Source organism: Prionailurus bengalensis, chromosome E4 (genome assembly GCF_016509475.1).
Source record: "Prionailurus bengalensis isolate Pbe53 chromosome E4, Fcat_Pben_1.1_paternal_pri, whole genome shotgun sequence".
Lineage (NCBI taxonomy): Eukaryota > Metazoa > Chordata > Mammalia > Carnivora > Felidae > Prionailurus > Prionailurus bengalensis.
Window position 1 is genome coordinate 24,451,666 of NC_057360.1, and position 15,024 is coordinate 24,466,689.

The 15,024-nt window shown below is 48.6% G+C and overlaps 1 protein-coding gene across 1 annotated transcript in view; it reads left to right on the forward strand.

Annotated features, from left to right (window-relative positions):
• Nucleotides 1-2,282: 2,282 nt before the first annotated feature.
• The window catches only part of NCF2 (neutrophil cytosolic factor 2), a 33,467-nt gene continuing 20,725 nt past the window's right edge, over nt 2,283-15,024 (forward strand). Inside the window, exons 1-3 of the mRNA XM_043568013.1 lie at nt 2,283-2,661; nt 4,627-4,709; nt 12,556-12,664. Coding sequence (XP_043423948.1) covers nt 2,488-2,661; nt 4,627-4,709; nt 12,556-12,664 — 366 coding nt within the window. The 5' untranslated portion in view covers nt 2,283-2,487. The remainder of the gene's footprint in view (nt 2,662-4,626; nt 4,710-12,555; nt 12,665-15,024) is intronic.

A 15,024-nucleotide genomic window follows, 5' to 3' on the forward strand; every position in this document is an offset into this window, starting at 1 on the left:
AGTCATGGGGGTCAGCTTAAGGGGAATTCTGTGTGGCAGGTGAGGATAATAAAATAAAAAAAATAAGGAACAACAAAAAAAAGTTTAAATAAAATCTAGCTTAGCTACAAAACCACTTGGTTTTCAGGGCTCCTGAGTGACTCGGTCGGTTGAGTGTCCAGTTTTGGCTCAGGTCATGATCTCGCACTTCATGAGTTTGAGCCCCAGGTTGGGTTCTGTGCTGACAGCTCAGAGTCTGGAGCCTGCTTCCGATTCTGTCTTCCCCTCTCTGCCTCTCTCTCTCTCTCTCTCTCTCTCTCTCTCTCTCTCAACCCCTCTCTCAAAAATAAATAAACATTACAAAAAAATTTTTTAACGACTTGGTTTTCCTAGTAACAATCAACATACATGCTAATCAAGTTTTGATTATTCACTGGTTGGAGTCACAGTATCTCCTTCCAGTATCATTGCCACCTGCCAGTCATTTGCCAATGATTTCTAACTTCCTTTTAAGATATCCCTTCATCATTTAATTGAGCATTGGTTCTGGGGGTCCTAGCATGAGAAGCCATGGCCCAGCTCGCAGGCGTTGAGCAGATGCAGAAATAAATTGCAACAAATACAGCCTAAGTGTTAGGGACGAGGTGGTACAAAGGAGGGGAGGGGCGCCTGGGCGGTTCAGTCGGCAAAGCGTCCAACTTTGGCTCAGGTCATGATCTGCAGCCCCGAGTAGGCTCTGTGCTGACAGTTCGGAGCCTGGAGCCTGCTTTGGATTCTGTGTCTCCCTGTCTCTCTTGCTCTCCCTGCTCACACTCTATCTCTGTCTCTCTTAAAAATAAATAAACATTAAAAGAAATTCAAAATAAGGGAAAATTCTCTCTACTACCTGAATTGTGCGGCAAGATCTCAGAGAAGTGGGATGTTTAACTGGGCTTTTCCAGGCAAAGGAGTGAGGTGGGAAGGGCTTCCAAACACAGGGATGCTCCATACAGACACACGCACACCTTCTCGATTCTCAGTCGGTCCTGCAAGCCCTATGGAAGGTACATTTTTAAAGTTTGTTTTCGAGCTGTTTGGGGAAGGTTACTGATAGGGTTAGGGAGTTCTTTTGGTTACTACAGAACAATAGTTGATCCTCGTAAACATGCATTTGAACCAATGTTAACAAGAAGTCAGGATCAAGCAAGTAAAATTATACTCTCTGCTCCCAATTACTCTCCAGGGAGGTTTCATTGATCCTTCCTTTTCCAGGACAGCAAGGAAAGGAATCTTAAACCCGTTTTTGTGGAGACTAGGAACGCATTAGTTATCAACAAGACTCCTCCTGTCTTCAGTTTTTCACAGAGGGATGAAAGAATTCATAATTCACTGTCATATCTGGCTCCTAATTTTGGGGGAGGGACAGAGAGAGAGAGAGAGAGAGACAGAGAGACAGAGGATCCTGATCAGGCTCCTCACTTGTCAACACACAGCCCAATGTGGGGCTTGAACTCACAAACCGGGAGATCATGACCTTCATGACCGGAGCCGAAGTCGGACACTTAACTGACTGATCCGGCTCCTTGTTGTTTCTTATTTTTTGATTTTATTATCCTCACCTGCCACACAGAATTCTTCCTTTGTGGGAGATTGATCCCCTCTGAGCTTCCTACGAGTTCATAACAGTTATCTCGGATCCAGGTGGACACCCAAGACCGTCCTGTCTCAGTAATTTGTTAATTGCTTGTTTTCTCTCAAGATCAAAAACAAATCTATCCAGACAGTCTATGAGGTTGTGAGAAAGTGAGCAAGGAATTCATTTAGGACTGAAGAGAACTATCCTATCATCCAACACCCTCAATTTTTTAAGTTTTTAAAAATTTATTATTTATTTTGGGAGAGAGAGAGAGAGAGAACCAGTTGGGGAGGGACAGAGAGAGGCAGGGACAAAGAATCTGAAGAGGGCTCTGTGCTGACAGCAGAGAGCCCGACAAGGGGCTTTAACCCGTGAACTGTGAGATTATGACCTGAGCTGAAATCAAAGGCTTAAAAGACTGAGCATCCAGTCACCCCCAACACCCTCATTTAATAACAATATGGAAACGGAGGCCCAAGCAGGTGCATCCACCTGTTGAGGTTGCCCTGAGCCTGGGGGCAGAGACCTGACCAGAAGCTGCCCCGAAGCAAGGGGTGGAAGAGAGAAGCCAGCTGGGAGACAGAGCAGAAGCATTTTGGGGAAGTGACCCATGGCAGGCAGTATCTGATGTACTTCCTCTCCTCCACACTCCGCCCCCACTTGCCCTCCCTCTCTCTTTCCTTTTGTCTCACGTTAGGATTGTGCGTCAGTTGCCAAAAGGTGGGGACATTTCCTGAACCTTTGCAACACTGAGAGGTTGTCTTCAGGGAGCACATTCTGAGCCCCGCAACAGGGAAGCGAGGGTCTGGGAGCGGCCCCGCTGAGGGAAACGCCAGCTTGCCCTCTCCCTGTCCCCTGGCAGCGCCGCCAAGCCCCCTGGCCTGCGCCTGACCATGTCCCTGGCTGAGGCCATCAGCCTCTGGAATGAAGGGGTGCTGGCAGCTGACAAGAAGGATTGGAAGGGAGCCCTGGACGCCTTCACTGCAGTCCAGGACCCCCACTCCAGGATTTGCTTCAACATCGGCTGCATGCACACAATCCTGGAAAACATGCCTGAGGCGGAGAAGGTGAGTGGAGGCCCCTCTCCCCTCTCGCCGGGGGCCTCCTCTGTGCCGGGTAATTAGTGGTTCTCAATCCGGGCTGCGCTTTAGAGCTTTAGAAACCTCTCGGGAGCTTTGAAAGAGCAAGAGCTGCACAGGCCCCACCCCCAGGGATCTTGATTGAATTGGCCTGGGGAGGGGCCTGCGCAGCTTTAGTTTTTAAAAGCTCCCCAGGTGGTTCTATTGGGCTCTGGACTGGGAACCACTCGATGTGGGTTTTGCTCTCCTTTCTTGTCAGTCTATTAAATTCAAATCGCTCTGGAGTCATTCTTTAACACCTTTATGAAGACTCTCCTGGTTTTGTTTCCTTCTCTGAACTCCTGCTGGCCACAAGATCTCCACCTCACTGCTTCACACCCGGTTAAAAAGTCCCTTCGTGTGCCTGAGCTTTGCCAGCCTTGCGATCAAGAGGAGGGACTTAAGAAACATAGATTTCCTCTCAAGTGACAATTTTCATTAATCTTCCACTTTTGGGGGAGCTTCTGAGGCTGCCAGAAGGAAATCATACTGTGATTGATGAACGATGTCTGCCGAGGGCATGCTGTGGGTGTCCTGGCATCTTTTTCAAATGTTTTTTTCTCTTTCATATTCCCTAGTGTAGGGTTGAGCATTCTCAGTGATCACTCTTTGGGTTCGTCAGGGTAAGCTGGAGAGGGACTCGAATTTGGTAGCAGAAGATCCAGGTTCGATTGCCAGCTCTGCCTCTCTCTAGACCTTGGTCTCTGGCAAGTCACGTAGACTCCTGACTCTCAGTTTCCTGAGAGGGACAAAGATGAGGATGAGGTGAGGCAGCAACTATTTAATTCTGTGTCGCTTCACGCCACCGTGTAAATGCTATTTTCCCCGTTTATGGCCAGTCTTGGCAACGGGGTATGGACAGACTCCCCAGCACCCTTAGAGCCAGAGCTCCTCCCACAGCCATCCTGGCCGTGACTGTGACCAGTCACTGGGCAAAGGGAGAGGAGTGAAGACACTTGGAATACCCACACAGCCTGACAAGTTCATGTCAGGTCTAAGGGGGGGCAGATGGGAGCAGAGGCGAGGACCTCACATCTGGCCAGGGGAGGACCTCAGTCCCCACCTCCTCTCAGAGGCTGAGTGAACAGCACCCCAGATTCCGGGGGCTGCTGGAGACAAAAGAGCACATTGTCAGGGGAGAGGCTGGCTGAGCACAGCAGCCAGTCTGGGCACAGCTATGCCAGCAGGGGCTGTTTGCTCCCACCTCGGCGGAGGGGCTCCTTGGTGAGGCTGTGCAGGGGTCGCCGGTCACCTCCCTGCTGGCTCACTGCCGGGCCTTCCTCTCACTGCATAGATGCGTCCTCCAGTTCTTCAGCTTCTGGGCCCCTCATTCTCCGGACCTTTACTTGGTTTCCTGCTTCCGTCCTTACTACTGGCATTTTACATGCATTCTTGTTATTATTTTGATTTCATAATTTTTATTTACTAAATAAATATAATACTATATATAAAAGCATTTTAATTGTTTTCGTATCTAATTGTCAGTAATCTTGAAATTCAGTCAGTAATCTTGAAATTCAGATACTAACATCTCCTTTAAAAATTTTTTTTGACGTTTTTTAATCTTATTTTTGAGAGAGAGAGATTGATAGAGCATGAGCCGGGGAGGGGCAGAGGGAGAGAGGGAGACACAGAATCCGAAACAGGCTCCAGGCTCTGAGCTGTCAGCACAGAGCCTGACACGGGGCTCGAACTCACGACTGCAAGATCACGACCTGACCCGAAGTGGGAGGCTTAACTGACTGAGCCACCCAGGCGCCCCTAACATCTCCATTTTACAGAGGTATCTGACCTCTTGTCACCTTCAAGCTCCGGACCATTCTCATGACCCTTCTTGCCTCTCCCTTTGGGCTCATCTCACATTCCTCACCGCCTGAGTCCTTGGCCACCTACAGATCCTTTCTCTCTCCACAGGCCTTCACCAGAAGCATTAACCGAGACAAGCACTTGGCAGTGGCCTACTTCCAAAGAGGGATGCTCTATTACCGGATAGAGAAGTAAGTGGTTTGTGTTGCACAAGCTGGGGAAGTTTGCAGAGAAGCCCGGACAGGGTCTTGGTGCTGCTGGGCTTGGTGTTTGTGAATCTTTCCAGCTTCTGTTGGGAAGTGTGACTGGAACTTCTCTGGCAGTTATGCAAAAGTCAGCATGAGGCAGAAGCCCTCCCCAGGGAAAGAGGGAGGGAACACAAGCCTGCCTCCCAGTTACAAATCTGCTGTGTCTTAGTGCACAACGAGCCTACGTAACGTAGGCCTTCCATTCAGCGGGTGTGATGCCCCACCAGCATCCCTGATGGGTCATAGCTTGGGCAGTGCTGGTGGTAAATATTTTGGCCATCAAGGGAATACCCGTGATGGTCTACTACTAGGAGGAGGTATTGAGTTATCACACAATGAGGATTATCATGAGACCACATCAAGGCCCTTCTGCATTTCCACAGAATGTGTTTACAAAAGCCTGGCTTAATCCATTCAATGAAATACAGTTTGGCCCCCAAAATGACAATGGAAACTATTAGCATATGTATAACGATATACTAATACAGATAAATAAGTAGCTTATATATTAATATGGGGAAAAGTTCACAGTAGACATTAAATTTTAAAACACAGAGTTCAATATGTATAACACAATTCCATTTCTGTTTCACAGAATGGTCTGGAAGGCCATAGGCCAAAACATTGGCAGTAGTTCTTTCTGGGTTGGTGACATTTTAGGGATTTCTATTGTCTTCTATCAGCCTATCTGTATTTCTCCTATGTTTACAGTCAACACAAAATCATTAGTAAAACACTACATAAATGCAAAATGAAAGCTAATCTCAATTCCCACTCCTCACCTCCCAATACCCCCAAAACAGACACACAAATAGCAAAGGAAAAATATCCTAAGCATCAATTTAAAATGTCTTAGGGGATGGTAAACCTCCCTTTGTAGACATTGTTCTATTAATGGGCACAAGTTCTAGGGAAGGAGAGTTTGGCTCAGCCTAAGGAAGAACTTTCCAACAGTGAAAATGGTGAGGTCATGGTGTGGGTGGTGTGGTGTGTGTGTGTGTGTGTGTGTGTGTGTGAGAGAGAGAGAGAGAGAGAGGATCCTCAGCAGGTGAGGCAGGGCAAAGGGGAAATAGCAGAGAACATCCAGGTATTGGGGAACGGCTGGGCTCTCATCCTGGGCAATCTTGAAAGGCTTGGATCCTAGGATCTATCAGAAACAGAACCTAGAAAGCTGCTGTGCTCAGCTGTTGCTAGGGGCAACCATTAGAGGCTCAGAGGACTTCCAAGATGTAGATACAATTACCTGAATGAGGAAGGGCTGGAGTGAAGTCTTCCCGGAAGAAAAACCACAGACACAGAGGCTATCTAGGGAGAGAAAGCCTGGGATCGAAGGAAGATATATACAAGAATTTACCTTTTGGTGGCGTCCTGCCTGTCTCCCTTCTTATTCTCTCTCCTTATTCTCCTTGTCCCCCCACTCCCTCATCCCTATGTTCTCCAGATGGATGGAATGAGCAGGGAGGCTTGAGCACAAATCCTCCAGTCAGCCTGAAATCTCAAAAGACGAACTCTAAGGCCATCCTTTAATTAGCTCTAACAGCCTATAATGAGGGGAGACAACTGGCAATGAGGGAAGGCTCCCAGAAGAAATTTCTACACAAAAATGCCCAGAAGTCCCAGAAAGGCTTGGATTTTGAGTGAAGCAGAGATCTTAGAAAGATATAGGAATGAGACCTAGGATTCAATTAGTCTGTGATTGATAATAATTAAGTCTGAGAGAAAAAAAATCTACCAAACTTTATCATCAATTCAGCGACTATCTACTGAGGAAATAATATAAATAAGCCACTATTCTGGACTTCTGAGCTGTCTCTTCTGCTCGATCCATAGGCATTAGTGTCCCCACCTCCCAAGGCTCTGCCCTTGACACTTTCCCTTCTTATCACAATAGCAATGGTTGCTAAATGGCAAAATTTATGGGCTATCTTTCCAGAAAAGCACATACAAGCACATACATACTTCTACATAAAATTTCTGGGGGTTCTGTGTCCCCTAAAAATCCGTACATGAACCGTTAGGAATCTCACCCTTTCCCACAGCATTGACCTCCACCTGTAGCCAGCTGCTAAATCTCTACCTGGGATCAACCCAGCATGTCTCTTTTCCCAAACCTTGTCAAGTTGACCTCTCAAATGTCTCTTAAACCCACCCATTTTTCTCCATCAGGTATAGACCCTCATTTTCACCAGGACTGTTGCAATCACTTCCAAACTGGTTTCTCATCCCTTAGTTTTGTCTTACTTATTCCAGAGTGATCTTTAAAAAATAAATGTGATCTGCTTAAGAACTTCCAGCGGGGGGCAACTAGGTGGCTCAGTTAGTTGAGTGTATATGACTCTTGGTTTGGGCTCACGTCATGATCCCAGGGTCAGGGTCATGAGATCAAGCGCTGCGTCAGTTTCCACGCAGAGCGTGGTCTGCCTAAGATTCTTTCTCTCTCCCTCTGCCCCTCGCCTGTGTGCACACGTGCTCGCTTTCTATCAATAATTTAAAAAAGAACTTCCAGTGGATTCTAGTACTAAAGGATAAAGTTCCTTGGCCTGCTTCTATGTGGTCCTGCAGCTGCCCACCCACTCACTCACCCTACAAGCATTCTCCCGAGTCTGCTTGACCACTACGGCAGTAACCACTCTCTTCTGTGCCTTTTTCTTTTTTTCTTTCTTTTCTTTTTTTTTTTTACCTTTTTTAAAGTTTATTTTTAGAGAGAGAGAGAGAGAGCACATGGGGGAGGGACAGAGAGAGAGAGAGTAGGGTGGGAGAGAGAATCCCAGGCAGGCTCCCCACTGTCAACATAGAGCCTGATGCAGAGCTCAGACCCACAAACTGTAAGATCATGACCTGAGCTGAAACCAAGAACTGGATGCTTAAACTACTGAGCCACCCAGGTGCCCCTCTTCTGTGTCTTTTAAAATAACATCTGTGGGGATACGGACTCTTGGTTTTGGCTCAGGTCACGATCCTGAGGTTTGTGGGTTCGAGCCCCACATTGGCTTCTGTGCTGAGAGTGCAGAGCCTGCTTGGGATTCTCTCTCTCTCCCTCTGTCTGCCCCTCCCCTGCTCACTCTCCCTCTCTCTCTCTGAAAATAAATAAATTTTTAAAAAAAGAAGAAGAAAATAACATCGGTGACAGATATTGGCTTATATATTTATCTCCTTCACTACTCTTTGAGTTTCTCAAGAGAAATCTTTAGTTATTCACTCTTGTATTCCCGTGTCTAATATAGTAGTTAATAAATGTTTATGGAATTAATTAAAAGCAAGCAAAATATACCCTCTGCTTTAAGGAACTTAAAAATTAAAAGGGAGAAAGAGGTCACAAACACTAATACCTATAACACAAGGCAGAAAGGGGAAAGTGCTAGAAGAGATTATTTTGAAATGAGTGCCATGGCACATGGAAAAGATGCACAATGTCGCTCCTCATCAGGGAAATACAAATCAAAACCACACTCAGATATCACCTCACGCCAGTCAGAGTGGCCAAAATGAACAAATCAGGAGACTATAGCTGGAGAGGATGTGGAGAAACGGGAACCCTCTTGCACTCTTGGTGGGAATGCAAACTGGTGCAGCCGCTCTGGAAAGCAGTGTGGAGGTTCCTCAAAAAATTAAAAATAGACCTACCCTATGACCCAGCAGTAGCACTGCTAGGAATTTACCCAAGGGATACAGGAGTACTGATGCATAGGGGCACTTGTACCCCAATGTTCATAGCAGCACTCTCAACAATAGCCAAATTATGGAAAGAGCCTAAATGTCCATCAACTGATGAATGGATAAAGAAATTGTGGTTTATTTTTTTTTAATTTTTTAAAATTTATTTTTTTTTATTTTTTTTTAACGTTTATTTATTTTTGAGACAGAGAGAGACAGAGTATGAATGGGGGAGGGTCAGAGAGAGGGAGACACAGAATCTGAAATAGGCTCCAGGCTCTGAGCTGTCAGCACAGAGCCCGACGCGGGGCTCGAACTCACAGACCGTGAGATCATGACCTGGGCTGAAGTCGGCGGCTTAACCGACTGAGCCACCCAGGCACCCCAAGAAATTGTGGTTTATATATACAATGGAGTACTACTATGTGGCAATGAGAAAGAATGAAATACGGCCCTTTGTAGCAACATGGATGGAACTGGAGAGTGTTATGCTAAGTGAAATAAGCCATACAGAGAAGATACCATATGTTTTCACTCCTATGTGGATCCTGAGAAACTTAACAGGAACCCATGGGGGAGGGGAAGGAAAAAAAAAAAAAGAGGTTAGAGGGGGAGAGAGCCAAAGCATAAGAGACTCTTAAAAACTGAGAACAAACTGAGGGTTGATGGGGGGGTGGGAGGGAGGGGATGGTGGGTGATGGGTATTGAGGAGGGCACCTGTTGGGATGAGCACTGGGTGTTGTACGGAAACCAATTTGACAATAAATTTCATATATTAAAAAAAAAAATGAAATGAGTGCCATGGGGTCCAGGAAAATGACTTCTTAATGAGTAGGTTAGGAATTCTTCCAGATTACAATGGGACTTGTGTAGGGTGACAATGTTATGCGTGCTTCTTTCTCTCCGTTTCCCCCACTTTTACGTGTTGTTGCATGGCTCTCCCATCATTATGAAATTGCAGAGAACCAAGTTTGAGTGTGTGTCCGAGAAGGCAGGCAGTGCCTCAGTGCTGACCAGGAGCTTGTCCGACCCAGCCTTCTCCTTTGGAAGGGGAAGGAGCTCTAAGTTGCAGTTCGGACCCTGAGCCTTATGAATCTTAGGGCTGTGATAGGAACGGCGAACACTTTAGGCGGAGCTGGCCCACAGACGCAGCACAGCAGAGCCTCCCCCTGCATGGAGGTGTCTCACATTTTGACTTCAGCTTGCTAGAATTCTCCAGCATCCTGGATACAAGTGCCGGAGCTGCAGGATCCTGGGCTGCCTGGGCAGTGGTGGCGCAGGAACAATCAGGAATGTCAGTGGTCCCTGAGAAAACTTTACGGGGAGTACTGCAAAAAACGAGGTTTGTAAACCCTCTCGGGCTCAGAGCTGGTGAAAAGCCACGAGAGGTTGCTGCTGTGCTGGTGAGCCCTCCCTGGGGGGGTGGGGGTGGGATGGGGGCTCTGGGTCCAGGGCAGCCCGGGAGAGCATCTCTGGGTAGGTGTGGAGAAAGCCCTCCCGCCTGGCCCAGCAGAACCCGCAGGAAGCTGCCAGCACCTTGGCCTCCTAGGGGACGCTGTGGGTGCAGCAGGCAGTTAGGGCGATGCTTTGAAACCAGACATTTTTAGCACAAAGTGAGCACTTTGAGTAATCTGTCAGCTCTTTCTCTCTCCCTCCCACCGGGACCCGGATCTTCAGAACCTGTCGGACTGGACAGGAGAATTCTGAGGGTCGTGTGGAGCTCGTTCACTACCAGGTAGACACAGGCAGTGTTACGTCACAGCTGAAACCCACCTGCACGGCCAGCTGGCCAGGGAGGAAGGCACAGGTGCAGGTGAACGCTGGCAGCGCTCCAAGCATGCCCTCTGGGGGCCTTCCGCTACCTCACACACAGGCGCCTGGCACGGTGGAAAGTGCCTGTGCCCAAGGACCAGGACACCTGCGTTTCCGCCTGCCCTTCTCCCGGGCTCCGTGAATCCGAGCCAGTCACCCAGTCTCCCAGCTTAGAAAGAAGAAACAGGGATGCCCGCTCCCTCCCCCTTCTCCGCAACGTCTCCAAGAACATAGAAACGACCTGACGTGCTTCCTGCTTCTGAAGGAGTGGCTGTGCGCTTTTAACGGGTTTTACCATCATCTGTGTGAACACAGCAAGGATGTGAGAGAGAAAACCATTCTCCTGGCTCAGATGCAGCCTTTCTTCCATTACTCCTATAGACGCCGCCGCTGTGGGAGTTACTTCAAAGCAAGGGTGACAGAATGTCTAGCTTCTGCCCCAGCCACCCGGGGCTCACGCAGCTTAGGCCTGTCAGGCCAGCCTGTCCTCCTGGTCAGCCCTGAAGCCCGCTGAGATCACGGTTCCAGCTGCTACAGCCGTGGGGTTTTACCTCCGGATAATACCTCATTTGCCGTACCGTGTTCAGCACATAATAAAGGATGGGTGTATGAATTTAATTGCCAGAATTTTAGAGGTAAAATAATTAATAATAATAGCAGTAAACCTGCTGTGTGTGCCAAGCATGATCCTGAGCACATCTCACTTCGTTCCCACAACAACCCTGGGAGGCACATGCTACAATTATTCTCTGTGAAGAGGAGCAAACAGACTCAGACAAATTCAACAACTTTCTCTCCATCACCAGATCATAAGCGGCAGAGCTAGGACTCAGGTCCAAGTGGTTTTGACTCCAGAAATTAGATCTTGGACCACATCCTAGGAACTTCCTCCTATTATATGCTCCTCGAATACAATATGCTCCTATACATAATACACTCATGTTATTTTTAAGTATTTAAAAAAATTTTTTAAGTTCATTCATTCATTTTGAGAGAGAGAGAGAGAGAGAGAGAGAGAGAGAGAGAGAGAGAGAAAGCACAAGAGGGGGAGGGGCAGAGAGAGAGGGGGAGAGAGAAAATGCCAAGCAGGTTCTGAGTATGGAGCCTGATGTGGGGCTCAAACCCATAAACCGTGAGATCTTGACCTGAGCTGAAGTCAGAGGCTTAACAGACTGAGCCACCCAGGTGCCCCTGTGCTCGTATTATTGGTGCAGAACCTGAGACCAGGGAAGTACTTTGCCAAGGTCTCCCGGTTAATAGCAGAACTGATGGGCCTGATCCTGCGCTCGTGGCCCCTGTCCTGGGGTGCCTGCCCTACACCACGTGACCAGCCCGTGACCTGATTCCAGGCTTGCCTCCAAGGGCAGCTGCTCACGGCAGCTCCAGGTCAGACAGTGGCCTCCACACTGTTGTTTCTGTTGCCCACAACCAGCCAGGGAAATTTGTTCCTGCCGGCCCGGGCGCTAGGGAGGTGGGGATGGCTTGATTTTCGTGCCTCCCACCCCCTGCCGCCCAGCAAGGGCTGCCTCTCACTGGGGCCTCTGCGGAGGTCAGGGGCAGGCCAAGGAGACCTGGTCTGGGTCCTGCCCACATTGAGGAAGGCACTGTTGATGTGGTCAGCCCCGTTCTTTGTCGCAAATCCAGTGACAGCAGCCTGTACACCTTGAGCCAGTGAGCACGGAGCCAATGCAACAAAGCCAAAGGGCAGTGCCAGGAGCAGCATTAGAAAAGCCATCTGGCTTAATTGGTGGTTTCTTTCTTCTGTTTTCCAAAGTGTGTGGGGAGGGCAGCAGCCGGGGGGAGACTAAGAAGGCCGCAAAACCAAGAGCTAAGTTGGACTCCCAAGAAGCTGAAGGAGAAAGTTCCGGGAAGGAGGGTGATGTCCTGGGCCATGGAAGGGGGTCCTGGGAGATGTGCCTGGCCTGACGGTGGGGAGCGGGGAGGGAGCAGTGCTCCAAATCAGCTCCGGAGACTCAGGGGCGGCGAGGGTGAGGGCTCTGCTGGGAAGTGACAAGCTGCTTGTCAGAAAGGTGGGAGTTGAATGCAGTTAACAGAGAAGAAAATCCCTGTGGCTTCCTGAGACTGTGGATTGGGGGAGGGGACAGGGGTGGTGGCATGCACACGCCACGGGGTGCCACTCACACTGAGCACTAGGAGATACTGGGGCTCGGGCTTGGCAAAGAACTAGAGCAGGCCAAAAGGGACCAGCAAGCCTTTTTGTCCCAGTGAGATGGGTCAGGAAAGGGAGGAGGCAGACACCCATCCTGTCCCACATTTGCTCCTCTGTGCCCTGGACTGTGTTTCCTCTCTCTCTGTCCTGCAGATATGATTCAGCTATCAAAGACCTTAAAGAGGCCTTGACTCAGCTTCGAGGGAATCAGCTGATAGACTACAAGATTCTAGGGCTGCAGTTCAAGCTGTTTGCCTGTGAGGTAAGGAGGAAGGGCCCAGCCTGGGCAGGAGTGCATGGTGGCTGAGGGACAGCAGACAGTTCTGATGCACAGCGATCTGCTGAAACCCCTGGGGGCTTGGAAAAGCCTCCTGTGCCTCGGGACTCCGATTTCCCCTTAAGAAAAGACCCGGATTGGGGCATCTGGGGTGCTCGGTGGGTTAAGTGTCTGACTTCAGCTCAGGTCATGATCTCATGGTTTGCAGGTTTGAGCCCCTGAGTCGGGCTCTGTGCTGACAGCTCAGAGCCCGGAGCCTGCTTCGGATTCTGTGTCTCCCTCTCTCTCTGCCCCTCCCCACTCACACTCTGGTCTCTCTCTCAAAAATAAAATAAACATTAAAAAAAAAAACAAGTAGAAGAAGAAAGAAAGAGAAGCCTCGGATTGATACCTTCAGGCTCATCCTGGAGTCTCTGGTTATTGAAGCATGCATTTTCTTAACGAGGCTCAAAGGACCGTGCAGAAATGAGCCTGCTGGGCTCTCTGAAGGGAGGCTGGACCTGAGTGTGCTGGCCTGTGAAAGTATTCATAATAATTTTCATAATTCAGGTTGACAAGCTATTTGCTTAGCATTATACTAACAAATCCAAAATCATGGGTTTGCTATCCACGCAGGACCTGCCGTAACCTCGCTCTGTTCCCAAGTTACAGACCACGCTCTTTGCTATTAATGGTTCAGGCCCCATGTACTTGGTCCATACCCAGAGAAAGAGTGAGGATAATTTGGCACAAATCTGTCCTCCCTAGTTCAAAGAACAGCTCAAAGCACAAATTGAGGGAAGGTTTCCATAGAAGGAGAACTTATTTTCTGTGTTACCAGAAGGGAGAAACATCACTGGCTCTGACTTCACAGCCTCGTGTGCTTTCTCCAACCAACCCTCCCCACCCCCCTCCTAAACTCCAAATACACAGCACCAGCTTTAAAACCTAAAATCCCTGCACTTATCAGATCTTTATTTAGAAGAATTGCTGATTAAAAAAATCCCCTTGCTTTAGTCTCTTAGGAGAAGCCAAGCGTTCTCAGGGTTGCTCGGGGCTAATAATAGAGGCCACAGCTGCCCAGGCCCCTGGGGACATGTGCCCCCATCCTGCCCTGCAGCAGGCTTACAGCTTCTCATAGTCTCAGAAAACGAGGCTTTGGAAATTTCAGAGAACTGGTTTGCATTCAGCCAGCTTCTAGAGTCAGGTTTCTGAACCAGGCCACTACTGATGCCTTGGGGCAGGTCCTGCTTTGTTGTAGGGGACTGTCCTGGGCACTGGGGTTGGTTTAGCAGTAAGTACACTAGCCTCTAGCCATCAGATCCTAGTAGCCCCACCCCTCCCGGCCACAGGACAACCTAAAATATCTCTAGACATTTCTAACCACCACCACCACCCCCAAACCCCTGCCCAGGGAGAACCACTTGTACAGATTAAACGGTTGGAAGACCGAGTGGCTCTAGAAAAAGGGATCATAAAACATTGGCATCAAAGCAGAATTCTATGGGAGGAATGTTCCCTTGTAATTGGAGCTGAAATGACCAAGGGGCAGGACATACTGGCTGTGGGGGCCTCTTTGCAGGTGAAGCTGGAGTTTTCAGGGTCTAAGGCCCTTATTTATGCCACAGGGGACCGTCCCGTCATTTTCCTACCTATAAGGCCACCCCTTCTCTTCCCACCAGGGTAGAATCCTGTCTTCTGCAAAATCACACCATTCTTTTTGAAGAGTCTCAGGTTTTTCCAGTCATGGAGTGACAAAAACCTGTTGTGGGAAAAGGTCTTAAGAAGAAGGTCGCAGAGAGCCAAATAGGAATTTTTAAGCAGACTTGAGTTCTCCTTGCTTCCTACGCACATGGCCAGCACTGGGCTGGGCCAATCGAGCGTGCATGAAGGCAACAGTTCATGGAGGCTGAGAAATAGCCTGGGAAGGGAATCTAAATCTTTGCTTCTGGGCTTACTCCTGGTCCCATCACCCCGCACCAGCCACTAACTCCATGGAAACACAATCCTGCCACCCGTCTGTACTTGCCTTGATAAACCGTTCTTTTTATCTGGATGAGGCCCTGCACCAAATTGGGGATGTGGGTGGCAGACTGTTACAGAGAGGAAGTACATTGGTTATCCATTGATGAATACCAAATTGCTCTGAAATGCAGTGGCTTGAAACAATACCATTTATTATCTCTCAATTTCTGGGGTTAGGAATCCAAGAGTGGTGTAGCTGGATGGTTCTGGCTCAGAGGCTCTCAAGAGGTTGCAGTCAAGATGTTGGCCAACACTGCCATCATCTGAAAGCTTGACTGGGGCCCAAGGGTCTACCTTCTAAGCTGATTTATGTGTCTAGCAAGTTAGTGTTACTTGTCGGT